This window comes from Ptychodera flava, chromosome 18 (genome assembly GCF_041260155.1).
Source record: "Ptychodera flava strain L36383 chromosome 18, AS_Pfla_20210202, whole genome shotgun sequence".
NCBI lineage: Eukaryota > Metazoa > Hemichordata > Enteropneusta > Ptychoderidae > Ptychodera > Ptychodera flava.
The window spans coordinates 14,682,804-14,699,064 of NC_091945.1; the positions used below are offsets into that span (position 1 = coordinate 14,682,804).

At 37.6% G+C, this 16,261-nt stretch overlaps 1 protein-coding gene and 1 long non-coding RNA gene across 2 annotated transcripts in view; both read left to right on the top strand.

Moving 5' to 3' along the window:
• The window catches only part of LOC139117622 (fibropellin-1-like), a 29,107-nt gene extending 14,630 nt beyond the window's left edge, over positions 1–14,477 (top strand). The window contains exons 9-18 of the mRNA XM_070680864.1: positions 176–289; positions 9,926–10,039; positions 10,348–10,461; positions 11,275–11,388; positions 11,694–11,807; positions 12,644–12,757; positions 13,067–13,179; positions 13,525–13,638; positions 13,974–14,087; positions 14,400–14,477. Of these exons, the coding sequence (XP_070536965.1) occupies positions 176–289; positions 9,926–10,039; positions 10,348–10,461; positions 11,275–11,388; positions 11,694–11,807; positions 12,644–12,757; positions 13,067–13,179; positions 13,525–13,638; positions 13,974–14,024 (962 nt within the window). The 3' untranslated portion in view covers positions 14,025–14,087; positions 14,400–14,477. The remainder of the gene's footprint in view (positions 1–175; positions 290–9,925; positions 10,040–10,347; positions 10,462–11,274; positions 11,389–11,693; positions 11,808–12,643; positions 12,758–13,066; positions 13,180–13,524; positions 13,639–13,973; positions 14,088–14,399) is intronic.
• On the top strand, positions 3,378–8,237 carry LOC139116938 (uncharacterized). The gene is made up of 3 exons (XR_011548423.1): positions 3,378–3,845; positions 4,712–4,785; positions 7,760–8,237. It is a non-coding gene; the product is annotated as an uncharacterized lncRNA (long non-coding RNA).
• Positions 14,478–16,261: the final 1,784 nt, after the last annotated feature.

The following is a 16,261-nucleotide window of genomic DNA, read 5'->3' on the forward strand; positions in this document are numbered from 1 at the left end:
TAAAACGTTAACGCAAGATTGTCAAGGGCAGTGCTAAGTTTAAGACCAAAACACCAAAGGTTGGTAGAATATATCTTTATTAGCAATACAACGAAACACCTACTCACCCCTGGGGACGGACATTTAGACAACACCCTGTGATCTTATATTTTACTGCATATTTGTTTTTCTATAGATATCAACGAATGTGCAAGTAATCCATGTCAGAACGGTGCACCATGCGCGAATGAAGTCAATCAATACACCTGCATGTGTGCTGCTGGCTACATGGGAACAAATTGTGAAGCAGGTACACTGCAAATTCTTCTGGCTTGAAATATAACCACTTGGTTTGTATGTGGCTTGCAGATGAACCAGTGTGAATATGTTTGAAATATTTCGGTTTGCCCGAAATCCACTGAGATTTTTTGGTTTGAAGTCACGCCACCACAAAGAGTATGAATGGCATGTATTCATACCAATACATAGGTGGCTTATTATCAAGCCCGTCATGGCATAAATTTAAGCCGAATGGCTTCTTTTTAAGCCAGTCACAATATAATTTCATTGGTTTAAATTTGAGCCACTGGCATCGTTGGTTTGTTTATATGCCGACAAATTCATTGGTTCATCTTTAAGCCAACGACAAGTGGCAACTTTGTGAGCATGGTTTAAGTTTAAACCATTCAAGCACATGAAATTAATCGGCCTGTTTTCAAGCCATTGTCATGACAGTCACTGGTTAATATCTAAGGGACTGGTCAGTTTCTTCGGCCTGGGGGGGGCCGGTGGATTATCTTTTGCCGACGTCAAAAAGTGGCTGACCCCCCCTATTCCAAATTTTGAAAACAGGGTGACCCCCCCTATTTCAAATTTTGAAAACAGGGTGACCCCCCCCCCCCCCACGCGACAACTGTAATATGTAATAATATAATACAGTAATATATATATATATATATATATATATATATATATATATATATATATATATATGTTATATTTTACATACATTTATATTTTAAGTCATTCTGTGTTTTAATGAAATTGTTGGCATGTCAGTTGTAAGATAGGAATTTCAAAGTGTCAATCTTAAAGTTTGAATACAGTACATTTTGAATGAGCTGTGAATGTATTTCACACTTTCTATGCTTAACCAGATGTCCTGAACTGTTGTACAGAAATGGATGTCAATCATTAATATCAAACAGGAAAAAGCAGTAAATCAAAAACTTTGATGGGTGTTAAGACTTGCCAGCCATCCAATTAAATCTCCTGAGGAGCAATAGAGAGGCATTTTAGCCAAATCTGATGTGTGCGAGTCTGAGATGACCTTTTCTTGTAACATTGATATTTGTGCATGTTGCTTTCTCATACTGAATTCTCATAGAGAGAACAGAAAAGTATCAGGAATTTGTCATGCTTTTCATATGAAATGCAGATTTCATAATAGTACACTTTCACTTAGCAAACATCAAGATATCTCTGGCATATATCTCTGATTATTAAAGTATGGCGCCCGAAGGGCGCAAAGAAAAATATGAAACATCCTGATATCTCTGATATATATGTCTTGTATATTAAAGTAATGCACAGGAAGGGTGTGCTGAAAATGTCTGATATATTAAAGTAATGCACTTGAAGAGCAATGCTGAAAAATATTGAACATACATATATCTCTGATATATGTATGCCTGATATGTTAAAGTTGGGCGTGCTGAAAAATATGTCTGATTATTAAAGTTACGCGCCCGAAGGGCGCGCCGAAAAATGCAACTGGATGAAATTTGTGGCTGACACAATGCATTTAGGCAATGATGAGCCTGTGTTGAAATTCAAAAACACACTGACCCCCCCTATTGGGCATTTCAAAAACATGGTGACCCCCCCAATCACCAAAGTCAAAAACAGGGTGACCCCCCCATGAATCCACCGGCCCCCCCCAGGCCGAAGAAACTGACCAGTCCCTAAACCAGAATTGTACATCACATCACTACATTGATAACAGCGAGGACGGTGCGCATCAATGCCTGCATTCAGTGCGACAGATTGATTAGCTTTATAATATTTTGTCGTACGATACAATTTTTTGGAAGTGTTCAATTGAACAGAGGATATGAACTTGCTTCAAGTAGGCCTCTGTGGGTAGGCCTACATGAATATCAAAACAATAATTTGAAGGAATTAATTGACAATACTGAAATAGCGTTGTTCGCAAATGACGTCATTTTTCTTCATTAACATGCAAAAATAAATGTCGGATTGTCCGCATTTTCCGAGAGAACAACGAAAGTAAAAACCACAATAATTTATGGCTCAGACTATTAACATTGCAACAACAAACTTTGGTCGAATTTCAGGCAGCGATGTCGCTCGCGTACAGCTAAGCTTATAGTAACAAACCTGAAATCGCGATCAACGCTATTGTTGGCATATCCTGATTTTTTTTCCAAGCCACAGCCTTGATCTTGGGATACCGGACAATGCCGATGTATTTTATTAATAAGGACATGTTTGAAACGGATGTTCCATGCCCCTGACGTGTGCCAAAAACATGCAAGCCACATCACAGCTGATGATATTGGGAGCCTGTGTCAATGAAAGTTAACGGTCGCGGTCATTTCGTGACCTTTGACCGACGGTTCACTCTTTGTAACTGTACGCTCTAACATAGTCCAATTTTACAAAATGATTCGCCTGGCCAATGTTAACTTCGTTATAGATATTATATCTCCGTGACATATGTAAGAATTATGCTGATTGATCGTACTCTTAAAGTGACCTCTTGCCAGTGGAATCCGCACCCTTTCACTTCAAAGAGAGTGGCGTATGAATTCCTCTGTGAGTACAGATCGCGCGCCAAGCCACAGCCGAGCGAGATACAGCCGAGCCGAGATGGTACTCTACGATCGTCCAATCTTTCCGAACTCCATTCCGAACTGCGGTAGTCCCGTCAGTTTACCTCCAAAATTTCCCATATAACAGTCGTCTTTGGAAACGAAGGCAAGTAAGCTTTATTCCATGTTATATTCATGTAAGATGTGCAAAGTCATTCTCATTTAAACCGGGCTTGAATTTGTTCAAACACGTCGATCGTGTTCCAAAAACATTTCTGGGAGCCGCCATTCCAACTTCCGGTACAACTCCCTGAGTGAAACACGGATGCCCTACGCCCAATGTTTATGGAACGCGATCGACGTGTTTGAACAAATTCCTAACCCCATAAACGACAAAGTTAGTGTAGTATAGTGTTTGTCTTCAGTAGTGATAAATCGGTACGACCAAATTCAGGAAAGTAGCATTTCACATCAACACGCCTAGTCCAGTGGGATGCGCTTACTTGGAACTCCACAGGGCGTCGGCATTGTAGCGCTACTTTCAATATAACAAACATAGACTGTTTCATGGATGATATTTCTTGTTTCTGTTGATAATTACCTCAGACTGGCAACTTAGATGATTTAATACAGTCAGGTATACCTCACAAATCATTTGTCAAAATGACGTAATGGTTGATTCTGTTATTCAAGGCAAATTTGTTTTCACAGCTTGATTTTAACTTTGGTCCTTGAACATCATTGCTTACACAAATCCTGTGAGCCGTCCTGTCATTCAAGACAGGTACATATTAAAGTGATTCATTTTCAGCAGATAGCTTCATGTACAAATGTTGACCATTGACTTCCATTTACCGGTAATAGATACTTATTTGTTTCTTTTTCAACAGATGGTCCAGGGCGTGATATACTTGATACAGACAATGCCTTCAGCTCCACAAATTAACAATGGATTCTCTGAGTACAATGTGGAAACAGAATGAAGACTCTGCCCTCAGATATGGTGAAATGCAGAAAGTGGATATATAAAAGGTGATCAAATATCGTTGTGTGCAGCAATAATAATAATGTCAGACGTGAATGTTCCTCATATTACTCTAACACTTTGGGTTTTGTTCGAATTTCAGCTGTTATTACATATCTGTGACGTATCTTTGTCGTAGTCACACAACAGACATGATAAGCATTGACACTTATTATTGTTATAATTTAAGGTTATTCACAAAATTCTGGGATTTATATCCGAGTACATCATGCAGCGGAGGTATTTTCCTCAAAGCTACGCGTCTCAGACAATGCCATTTTGTGAATAACCTTATTATTATACACCTTTTTTAGTCCAATTTTTCCACAAAAAATCAAAATTAAAGCATTTTTGGGGTGCCTGTCGCGTACTACACTAGACAATTGCAAGCAAACTGAAAACACGTTCAGCATGTCGGCTAAGTGCACGCAACGAAATTTCAAACCTGCGCAGCACAGTGTACATGATAGAAATTGTACGTCAGCAGCATAATTTAACTCTAATTCACAGGGTTTTGATTCACCACTAGTAACATTTTGAAGTACTGAATGTTTGGAAGTATACTTTTTGTTAAAAATTTAAAACCATCTCTCCTTTTTCCCTGCGCTGACGTAAAGGTTTCTTTAGGGCAAATGTCAAATAGCGTCCAATAACACCAAATGTACTCTGCCACAAAGTTATTCGACTCTGCATCCTCTGATACTGAAACTTACTGTACAACAAAACTCAATAGGTTACAGAAGCAGGTGTATAATAATCAATCACATGAGGGGAGCCACTTGCATGCACCTAGTTTATGATACTGAATCTTAGTCTGATGTATAGAAGTAGAATATGATTAACATAATTTACCATTTTCCTGATTGTTAAACAGGCATCAAATTTGGGTTCTCAAGAGTGCCTTTTGTGGAAAAACTGCAGTTGGACAAATGGTCATGGTTTTTTTATGTAAGTATTGCTTGTTGAAAAAATTTGTTGCTATAATTCAGTGCAAATTAGTAAAGGCACATTAGCTGTAAGTTTTAGCAATTTTCAATCTTCATTTTTGTGTGTACAAACTGCAGTTTCGATAGCTACCGGGTATATAACAGTCTCTTGAATACCAATATTCTGCTTGACAATGTACTGTGTACATGTTTCAACAACCATTGTTGTTGTTGACAAATGAATTCTATACACCCTTTGCGCCTAGCGCCTGTCGCCAAGGGGCATGGAACTATGGGAAAATACTAACCGGAAGTGGGGTAAACATACGACTCCTATGCTTTAATACGGAAAGGTGCGATTTTCGAGCAAAAAAAGTGAGTGAAATCGAAGTGCATATTTATGCTACAACAAGAAAACACCTAATGGTGCATGAGACTAGCTCTGGTAAGTGTTCGTGTGCATTGAGTAGCTCCATAATATTTTATAACTGTAGATATCTGCGATTTTCGGCCTGCGAAGCGGCCAAGTTGTAGACTCAATACGAGAGCGGGTGATGCGTACTGTGTCACAATGCCCTGCTGACAGTAGCGCCGGTACGTTGACCGTGCGCTTCCCGTACCCTAGGGACCTATAGTAGCACAGTGGAAACAAATTTTCGCAAACATTCATTTTTTTATTCAAATATTTGAAAATAAAAACACAGCAATGAAAATATAAGTCAACAAAGTATGAATTCGTTAAATTTTGAATTTTTTACCTGTAATTCTGAAGATTTTGACGTACCGGCTATGTTATGCCATCATACGTTGTATATAGCGCACTGTAAGTCTACAACTTGCCTGTTTCGCCTGTCAAAAATCACCGATATCTACAGTTATAAAATATTACTGTGCTAGACAATGCACACAAACACTTACCTCAGCTAGTCCCATGCACCACTAGATGTTTTCTTGTTGCAGCATAAATATTCACTTTGTATTTCACTTTTTTTTTCGCTCGAAAATCACACCTTTCCATTTTAAAGTATAAGTCGTATGTTTTGCCGCACCTCCGGTTAGCATTTTCCCATAGTTCCATGCCCCCTCGCGACAGGCGCAAAGGGTGTATTCCAGACTGAAATTTGATTTTCAACAATAACAATGCTACATATACACATGTGAACTGGGTTGATAATGTATGTTGGACATTCATCGAGCCTTAAGAAGTAGAACAAGATACTGCAGTTTTTTGCACAAAATAAAACTACTTGGAAATTGCCAAAAGTTACAGCTGATTGAGCTTTCAACATTCTGGAATTGATTTCTGTCAGATTCAGTAAAGGACTTCTGTATAACACTACACTGGAAAACTCTTACAGCCCTGTTACCTTCTGAAGGCTGGTTCAGGGATGTACACACAGCTGTACCAGCCCTTAGAAGCAACAGAGACTACCAGCTATTAAAATAATATCCCCAGTATAGCATAGTCAGAAAAATAACTAGCACAGCTGCATTTCACATCCATGTACCTAGTGTGTCAACAGTCCAGTACAATAGTTTTGCAAATAGTACATGGGTTTGAAAAAATGACATTTGCTTCCAAATCAACCCTGTAGAAGCAACGTGTACAGTTCTGTAAAGGGGAAATTCCAACATAACTGGTACATGAATGTCTGCATAGGCACAATTGCACCGTGTGTTTACAATAAGGCTGGTACAGGGAGGTGAGCTTTTATGTGACCAGGTTGAAAAGGGGCTAAAAATTTCAACAGGGCTGGTATGTGGATGTGTTCATCACTGTGCCACAAATGCTGAACCACCGGCCCTGGTACAGGGAGGTGAACAGCTTCTCTGGCACAATAATATAGTGCTAGGCACGTCACATACCTACAGCACACATTCCTAAATGACCCCTGCTACAGTGTTGTCAAGTACATACCGGTAGATGGTACACAGTTGTGCTCCTCAAAGCTGTGCTAGGATGTTGTACAAGAACATGGCCATGCCAAATCTGCATTTGTCAATTTGTTTCAAGATATAAAGGCAAATATGGCAATCGATCACTCTCCCATTCACATGAATCATATGTTTACTAGGTTTATTAAGGCTTAGTTATGTTGTTCTGATCTCCACTAGCCACAACTTGGGGGCTTCCTTCCAGCGTTTTTGTTCTGCTTATCAACTACAGTTTCCCATTCAAGTCATTGAAACATGATGAAATCCCCAATGTTAAGCTACTCAGTACAGTATGTACATGTAGCATTGTTATTGCTGAAAATTTCATTTAGGGCCGGACAAAATTCATTTGTCAATTATAAAAATGATCAGATATACAGGCTGTGTTTAAAAACATAATACTTTGCATTTTAGTATGCTGTGGAAAGTAGGCCAAGAAACTGTAGTTGATAAACAGTACTGAAATCCTGAAGAAGTTTCCGGTAATGGAGCCTCATTTACTTATTTCAAAATACATACATGAGAAGTATATCATCAATGATGAGGGTTGCATAGCCAGAGTGATAAAATGCTTTCTCAAAGGCCTACTAACTTCTTTGCAAGTCTCAAAAGGACATTGCACTGTGACTCTGATATATCTTGCCTTGTAATAAATTCATTTTGATATTCTTGAATTGAAATTCATTATCATGAAATTCACACCATAGTTTTACACATTTTTGCCAGTGCACTGTTGCAGCAAGCCTATGACATTGACAATAACTTGTAAGAGCTATCTTTGTCATGCTTAGAGACTTGCCCTGAGCAGTCATGTCAGATTATTGATGCACCAAGAAAGACTTGATAATCGGTTCCTGCAGTCAAATATGTGTTTATGAACATGACTGTAATTTAGAATGCTACCAATGAACATTCCAATATACATGTACAAATACCCTAAACGTACCAGTTTCTAGGCCTTGCCCTCATTGTACTAGTAGCTGGGCTCTACATTGTAAGTGTTTTACCAGGATCTAATCTTGTACCTCAAATTTTGAATGTTTGCATCTTTTATATTCCAGGATGCTGGAAACTCGCATTCTGTGGACGAGATGCAAAGCAGCAGCCCTGTTTAGGTGTGCTCGTCTATGAAGGAGCAAGCAGTTCACTTTGTGTCGTTTCTTGAAGGTGTTATATTCTGCAGCATGGAAAGAGACAATGTTGTGCTAGGTTTGCTTAGTTATGTAGGGTTTCAAACTTTGATTACATCAGAAGTGTGAAAGGAACATTTCAATTTGTAGAGTATTCTTCTGGCTTGACAAAGCTGGGATGTGAAGTAAATGGGCTGACAATTATGAGTGGTCTGTAGTGTAAGGGGATTTCCCAGTGAAACAGCTAGCAATTTTGCATCAGATGCATGAGGTAAACTTTATAACATCACATTATGTTATCAGTATGATTTTACAAGTAGCATTCATAAGAATGTCATTTTTGGTATTCCCTTGTAAGTATTAGATTTAATTATGTTGCAACAATTAATATTTCATTTCTTGTAAATTCCAATAAATGTTAGTCTGAAATTCATTTTGATGATTGTTGTTGTTTATTTTTAATGTAGCTTGCAGGATTTCTAACTACTTCAGCTGTATTTTGTGTTTCAGATTTTTTACAGTCCTGCTTTGTGTAGCTCCATCACATAGAGGACCCATAGGCCATTCCATTGGATGAAAATCCTCCCTGTGTCTGCAAAATCTGAAGAAATCCAATTTAAATTTTAAAGGATGGTCAGAAATAATTATTCCCCCCCCCCCGCAATATGATTCATATTGAACTGGTTTGTCAGCAAACCATACAGAAGCCCTAGATTGGCATGCCTAGATTGGCATGCCTGCAAGCCAGCTTGCAATGGCTTGTTGGTAAACCAGAGGAAGCCTTAAAGTGGCTTGCCTGTAAACCAGAATTAGTCAGAAGTTGGTTTGTCAGTAAGCCACATTGCAGCAATATTAGCTTATCTTCAAACCAGATGGAACCAGAATTGGCTTAATGTTGAGCCAGAGGAGTGTGATATTGGTTATAAAAAAGCCACTGTTCAGTATTATCTGGTATATGGACAAGCCACAGTATCCTAAACATGGCTTGCTAACAAGCCTAGTTCGTTTATAATAGTGGATTGCCTGTAAACCATTCTTTAGTACTAACTGGCTTACTGGCAAGCTGAAGTGATCTTTACTTGGCATGTATATATGCCGTATCAAAACCCAAACTGGCATGCACAGAAACCAGACTTGGCATGCCAGAAAGCCAAATATAAGCCAAAATTCAGAACTCGAAACAATCCGTTTACTGACAAACAAGCCGGTTTATTTTTGGCTTGAATTTAGCTGGCCGGCAAACCAGAAAAATTTGCAGTGTAAATGTTCATCACTGCTTACAGCTAGGATATTTCCTTCAGTCACGATTCGATTTCTTAACATAACGCCTGTGAACGCGAAACTTGATCCTATATTACAAAAAATAGAAGGACAGCCCTCGAATAAATGAATTCGTTTGGCATTTGACGGTCATTTTACAAGAATCCAACCTAGTTCTTTTGTTGACCTTGTTCTTTTTTATTTTACTGGTAACGTATATCATTAAGATTTCAGGAGTACACAAATGTGTGTTTTTCTCATGTGATACAATCATGTTTATGTGACTGTGAAAACGAGCAACGCTGTTACTATTGCATATTTTGTTGTATTCCAACTCCATGTAGAAATCTATGAATGTTCAAGTGATCCATGTCAGAATGGTGCAACATGCATAAATGAAGTCAATGAATACAACTGCACATGTGCTGCTGGCTACAGAGGAACCAATTGTGAAACAGCTGAATGTTCATCAATGCACACACCAATGAAATTACTTTGAGTCAGGATTCGAATTCTAAACATAACGCCTTTGAACACGAAATTGAATCCTGAATTACAAAATAAAAAGGAAGCTCTGAGCTCCAATAAATGAATTCATTTCGCATATTGACGGCCACTTTAAAAGAACAAGACCTAGCTTCTGTTTGTGGACCTTTATTCTTTTTTCATATTTTACCCGTAATGCACATGTGTCAGTTTCCAGAAGTACAAAAATGAATACATTTTGCTCAAGTGATCCAAATTGAATGTTTATGTAACTTTGCACACGAGCGGCGCTGTTACACATTTCCATTCCATATTTCAGTGCATGTTTTGTTGTCTTCTGACTCCATGTAGATATTGATGAATGTGAAAGTAATCCCTGTCAGAACGGTGCAACATGCGTAAATGAACTCAACCAATACAGCTGCACGTGTGCTACTGGCTACGAAGGAACCAATTGTGAAACAGGTGAAACTTTGAAAATAGATACAGCAATCAGATTTCCAGAGTCAACAGACTATATCTTGTTAAAGTGCCTCCACACTAGATTTGTTTTTACTAATACAAAATCGGAATAGATGTAACTAAATTCACATCGCACTTTGACTCTCACTTAAAAACAAACAAACAAACAAATTTCAATTTTGGGACGATAAGAATTTTTGCTTTCATCTTTTATTCATGACCGCAGAGCTCTACAAATATATATTTGTTCATGTAAAACACACGCTAGTTATTTTCTCTTATATTTTACTGCATGTTTTGTTTTTCCATAGACATCAACGAATGTGCAAGTAATCCATGTCAGAATGGTGCAACATGCGTGGACGAACTAAATCAATACACCTGCATGTGTGCTGCTGGCTACATGGGAACAAATTGTGAAGCAGGTAAATGTTCATTAAGGCTTACAGCTATGAGATTTCCTTTAGTCACGATTCAATTTCTTAAGATAACGGCTGTGAACGCGAAACTTGATCCTAAATTACAAAAAATAGAAGGACAGCCCTCGAATAAATGAATTCGTTTGGCATTTTGTCGGTCATTTTACAAGAATCCAACCTAGCTTCTTTCTGTTGACCTTTATTCTTTTTTATTTTACTGGTAACGTATATCATTAAGATTTCAGGAGTACACAAATGTGTGCTTTTCTCATGTGATGCAATGTTTATGTGACTGTGAAAACGAGCAACGCTGTTACTATTGCATATTTTGTTGTATCCGACTCCATGTAGAAATCAATGAATGTTCAAGTGATCCATGTCAGAATGGTGCGACATGCATAAATGAAGTCAACGAATACAACTGCACATGTGCTGCTGGCTACAGAGGAACCAATTGTGAAACAGCTGAATGTTCATCGATGCACACATCAATGAATCTTCTTTGAGTCAGGATTCGAAACCTTAACATAACGCCTGTGAACACGAAATTGAATCCTGAATTACAAAAATAAAAGGGAAACCCTGAGCTCTCCAGAAAATGAATTCATTTCGCATATTGACGGTCACTTTAAAAGAACTAAGCCTAGCTTGTTTTTGGACCTTTATTCTTTTTTCATATTTTACCCGTAATGCACAAGTGTCAGTTTCCAGAAGTAAAAAATGTATACATTTTGCTCAAGTGATCCAAATTGAATGTTTATGTAACTTTGCACACGAGCGGCGCTGTTACACTTTCGATTGTCTTCTTACTCTATTTAGATATTGATGAATGTGAAAGTAATCCCTGTCAGAACGGTGCAACATGCACGAATGAAGTCAATCAATACAGCTGCACGTGCGCTACTGGCTACGAAGGAACCAATTGTGAAACAGGTGAAACTTTGACCATGGATACAGCAATCAGATTTCCATAGTCAACAGACTATATCTTGTTAAAATGCCTCCACACAAGATTTCATTCTTACAATACAAAAACGGAAAAGATGTAAATGAATTCACATCGCACTTTGACTCTCACTTAAAAACAAACAAACAAACAAACTTCAATTTAGGACTGTAAGAATGTTTTGTTTTCATCTTTTATTCATAACGCAGAGCTGTACAAATATATGTTTCTTCATGTTATACACGCTAGTTACTTTCTATCTCATATTTTACTGCATATCTTTTTTCTATAGATATCAACGAATGTGCAAGTAATCCATGTCAGAATGGTGCAACATGCGTGGACGAACTAAATCAATACACCTGCATGTGTGCTGATGGCTACATGGGAACAAATTGTGAAGCAGGTAAATGTTCATCAAGGCTTTCAGATATGAGATTTCTTTTAGTCACGATTCAATGTCACAACATAAGTGCTGTGAACGCGAAACTTAATCCTAAATTACCAAAAAATAGAAGGACAGCCCTCGAATAAATGAATTCGTTTGGCATTTTGACGGTCATTTTACAAGAATCCAACCTAGCTTCTTTCTGTTGACCTTTGTTCTTTTTTATTTTACTGGTAAGTATATCATTAAGATTTCAGGAGTACACAAATGTGTGTTTTTCTCATGTGATGCAATGTTTATGTGACTGTGAACACGATCAGCGCTGTTACTATTGCATGTTTTGTTGTCTTCAGACTCGATGTAGAAATCAATAAATGTTCAAGTGATCCATGTCAGAATGGTGCAACATGCGTAAATGACGTCAATCAATACAACTGCACATGTGCTGCTGGCTACACAGGAACCAATTGTGAAACAGCTGAATGTTCATTGATGCACACACCAATGAAATTTCCTTGAGTCGGGATTCCAATTCTTAACATGACGCCTGTGAACACGAAATTGAATCCCGATTTACAAAAATGAAAGGGAAGCCCTGAGCTCCAATAAATGAATTCATTTCGCATATTGACGGTCACTTTAAAAGAACAAAACCTAACTTCTGTTTGTGGACCTTTATTCTTTTTACATATTTTGCCAGTAACGCACGTGTGTCAGTTTTCAGAAGTACACAAATGTATAAATTTTGCTCAAAAGATCCAATGTTTATGTAATTGTTCACACGAGCGGCGCTGTTACACATTTCGATTCAATATTTCAGTGCATGTTTTGTTGTCTTTTTTGACTCCATGTAGATATTGATGAATGTGAAAGTAATCCCTGTCAGAACGGTGCTACATGCACAAATGAAGTCAACCAATACAGCTGCACGTGTGCTGATGGTTACCAAGGAACCAATTGTGATACAGGTGAATCTTTGACAATGGATGAAGCAATCAGATTTCTATAGTCAACAGACTATATCTTGTTAAAATGCCTCCACACTAGATTTCATTCTTACCAATACAAAAACGGAAAAGATGTAAATAAATTCACATCGCATTTTGACTCTCACTTAAAAACAAAAAATCAAACAACTTTAATTTGGGGACGATAAGAATGTTTGTTTTCATCTTTTATTCATGAGCGCAGAGCTCTACAAATATATGTTTCTTCATTTTATACACACGCTTGTTATTTTCCATCTTATGTTTTACTGAATGTTTATTTTTCTATAGATATCAACGAATGTGCAAGTAATCCATGTCAGAATGGTGCAATATGCTCGAATGAAGTCAATCAATACACCTGCATGTGTGCTGCTGCTACATGGGAACAAATTGTGAAGCAGGTAAATGTTCATCACTGCTTACAGCTATGAGATTTCCTTTAGTCTTGATTCGATTTCTTAGCGCCTTTGAACGCGAAATTTGATCCTATATTAACAAAACATAGAAGAGAAACCCTCGAATAAATGAATTCGTTTTGGGCATTTCGAAGGTAATTTTTCAACAATGCAACCTAGCTTCTTTTTGTGAGCTTTATTCTTTTTTATTTTACTGGTGACGTATGTCATTCAGATTTTAGAAGTACACAAATGTATATGTTTTTCTCATGTGGTAAACTCTTTATATGACTGTGAACACGAGCAGCGCTGTTACTATTGCATCTGTTGTTGTCTTCTGACTCCATGTAGATATCGATGAATGTGCAAGTAATCCCTGTCAGAATGGTGCTACATGCACGAATGAAGTCAACCAATACAGCTGCACGTGTGCTGATGGCTATCAAGGAACCAATTGTGATACAGGTGCAACTTTGACAATACATGCAGCAATCAAATTTCCTTAGTCAACAGACTATATCTTGTTAAATGCCTCCACACTAGATTTCGTTCTAACCAATACAAAAAAAACGGAAAAGATGTAAATAAATTCACATCGCACTTTGACTCTCACTTAAAAACAAACTAACAAACTGCAATTTGGGGACTTTAAGAATGTTTTGTTTTCACCTCTATCCATGAGCGCACATGTCAGTGCTGAAGTGATCCAATGTTTATGTAACTGTGCACACGAGCGGCGCTGTTACACATTTCCATTCAATATTTCAGTGCATGTTTTATTGTCTTCTGACTCCATTTAGATATTGATGAATGTGAAAGTAATCCCTGTCAGCATGGTGCAACATGCATGAATGAAGTCAATCAATACAGCTGCACGTGTGCTACTGGCTATGAAGGAACCAATTGTGAAACAGGTGAAACTTTGACAATGGATACAGCAATCAGATTTCCATAGTCAACAGACTACATCTTGTTAAAATGCCTTCACACTAGATTTCATTCTTACCAATACAAAAACGGAAAAGATGTAAATAAATTCACATCGCACTTTGACTCTCACTTAAACACAAACAAACAAAGAAACTTCAATTTTGGGACTATAAGAATGTTTTGTTTTCATCTTGTATTCATGAGCGCACAGATGTACGAATATTTGTTTCATTATGTTATACACACGCTTGTTATTTTGTATCTTATATTTTACTGCATATTTTGTTTTTCCATAGACATCAACGAATGTGCAAGTAATCCATGTCGGAATGGTGCAATATGCTCGAATGAAGTCAATCAATACACCTGCATGTGTGCTGCTGGCTACATGGGAACAAATTGTGAAGCAGGTAAATGTTCATCACTGCTTACAGCTATGAGATTTTCTTTAGTCACGACTCGATTCCTAACATAACGGCTGTGAACGCGAAACTTAATCCTAAATTACAAAAAATAGAAGGACAGCCCTCGAATAAATGAATTCGTCTGGCATTTTGACGGTCATTTTACAAGAATCCGACCTAGCTTCTTTCTGTTGACCTTTGTTCTTTTTTATTTTACTGGTAACGTATATCATTAAGATTTCAGGAGTACACAAATGTGTGTTTCTCTCATGTGATACAATACTTATGTGACTGTGAACACGAGCAGCGCTGTTACTATTGCATGTTTTGTTGTCTTCTGACTCCATGTAGAAATCAATGAATGTTCAAGTGATTCATGTCAGAATGGTGCAACATGCGTAAATGACGTCAATCAATACAACTGCCCATGTGCTGCTGGCTACACAGGAACCAATTGTGAAACAGCTGAATGTTCATTAATGCACACACCAATGAATTACTTTGAGTCGGGATTCGAATTCTTATCATAACACCCGTAAACACGAAATTGAATCCTGAATTAGAAAAATAAAAGGAAAGCCCTCGAATAAATGAATTCGTTTCGCATATTGACGGTCACTTTAAAATAATCAAACCTAGCTTCTGTTTGTGGACCTTTGTTCTTTTTACATATTTAGCCAGTAACGCACGTGTGTCAGTTTTCAGAAGTACACAAATGTATACATTTTCTCATGTGATACAATGTTTATGTAATTGTTCACACGAGCGGCGCTGTTACACATTTCCATTCAATATTTCGGTGCATGTTTTGTTGTCTTCTAACCCCATGTTGCTGGCTACCAAGGAACCAATTGTGATACAGGTGCAACATTGACAATACATGCAGCAATCAAATTTCCTTAGTCAACAGACTATATCTTGTTAAATGCCTCCACACTAGATTTCGTTCTTACCAATACAAAAAAAACGGAAAAGATGTAAATCAATTCACATCGCACTTTGACTCTCACTTAAAACAAACAAACAAACTGCAATTTGGGGACTTAACGAATGTTTTGTTTTCACCTCTATTCATGAGCGTACATGTCAGTGCTGAAGTGATCCAATGTTTATGTAATTGTTCACACGAGCGGCGCTGTTACACATTTCCATTCAATATTTCAGTGCATATTTATTGTCTTCTGACTCCATTTAGATATTGATGAATGTGAAAGTAATCCCTGTCAGAACGGTGCAACATGCATGAATGAAGTCAATCAATACAGCTGCATGTGTGCTACTGGCTACGAAGGAACCAATTGTGAAACAGGTGAAACTTTGACAATGGATACAGCAATCAGATTTCCATAGTCAACAGACTCTTCTTGTTAAAATGCCTTCACACTAGATTTTATTCTTACCAATACAAAAATGGAAAAGATGTAAATAAATTCACATCGCACTTTGACTCTCACTTAAAAACAAACAAACAACAAACAAACTTCAATTTTGGGACTGTAAGAATGTTTTGTTTTCATCTTTTATTCATGAGCGCACAAATGTACAATATTTGTTTCATTATGTTATACCACGCTTGTTATTTTGTATCTTATATTTTACTGCATATTTTGTTTTTCCATAGACATCAACGAATGTGCAAGTAATCCATGTCGGAATGGTGCAATATGCTCGAATGAAGTCAATCAATCACCTGCATGTGTGCTGCTGGCTACATGGGAACAAATTGTGAAGCAGGTAAATGTTCATCACTGCTT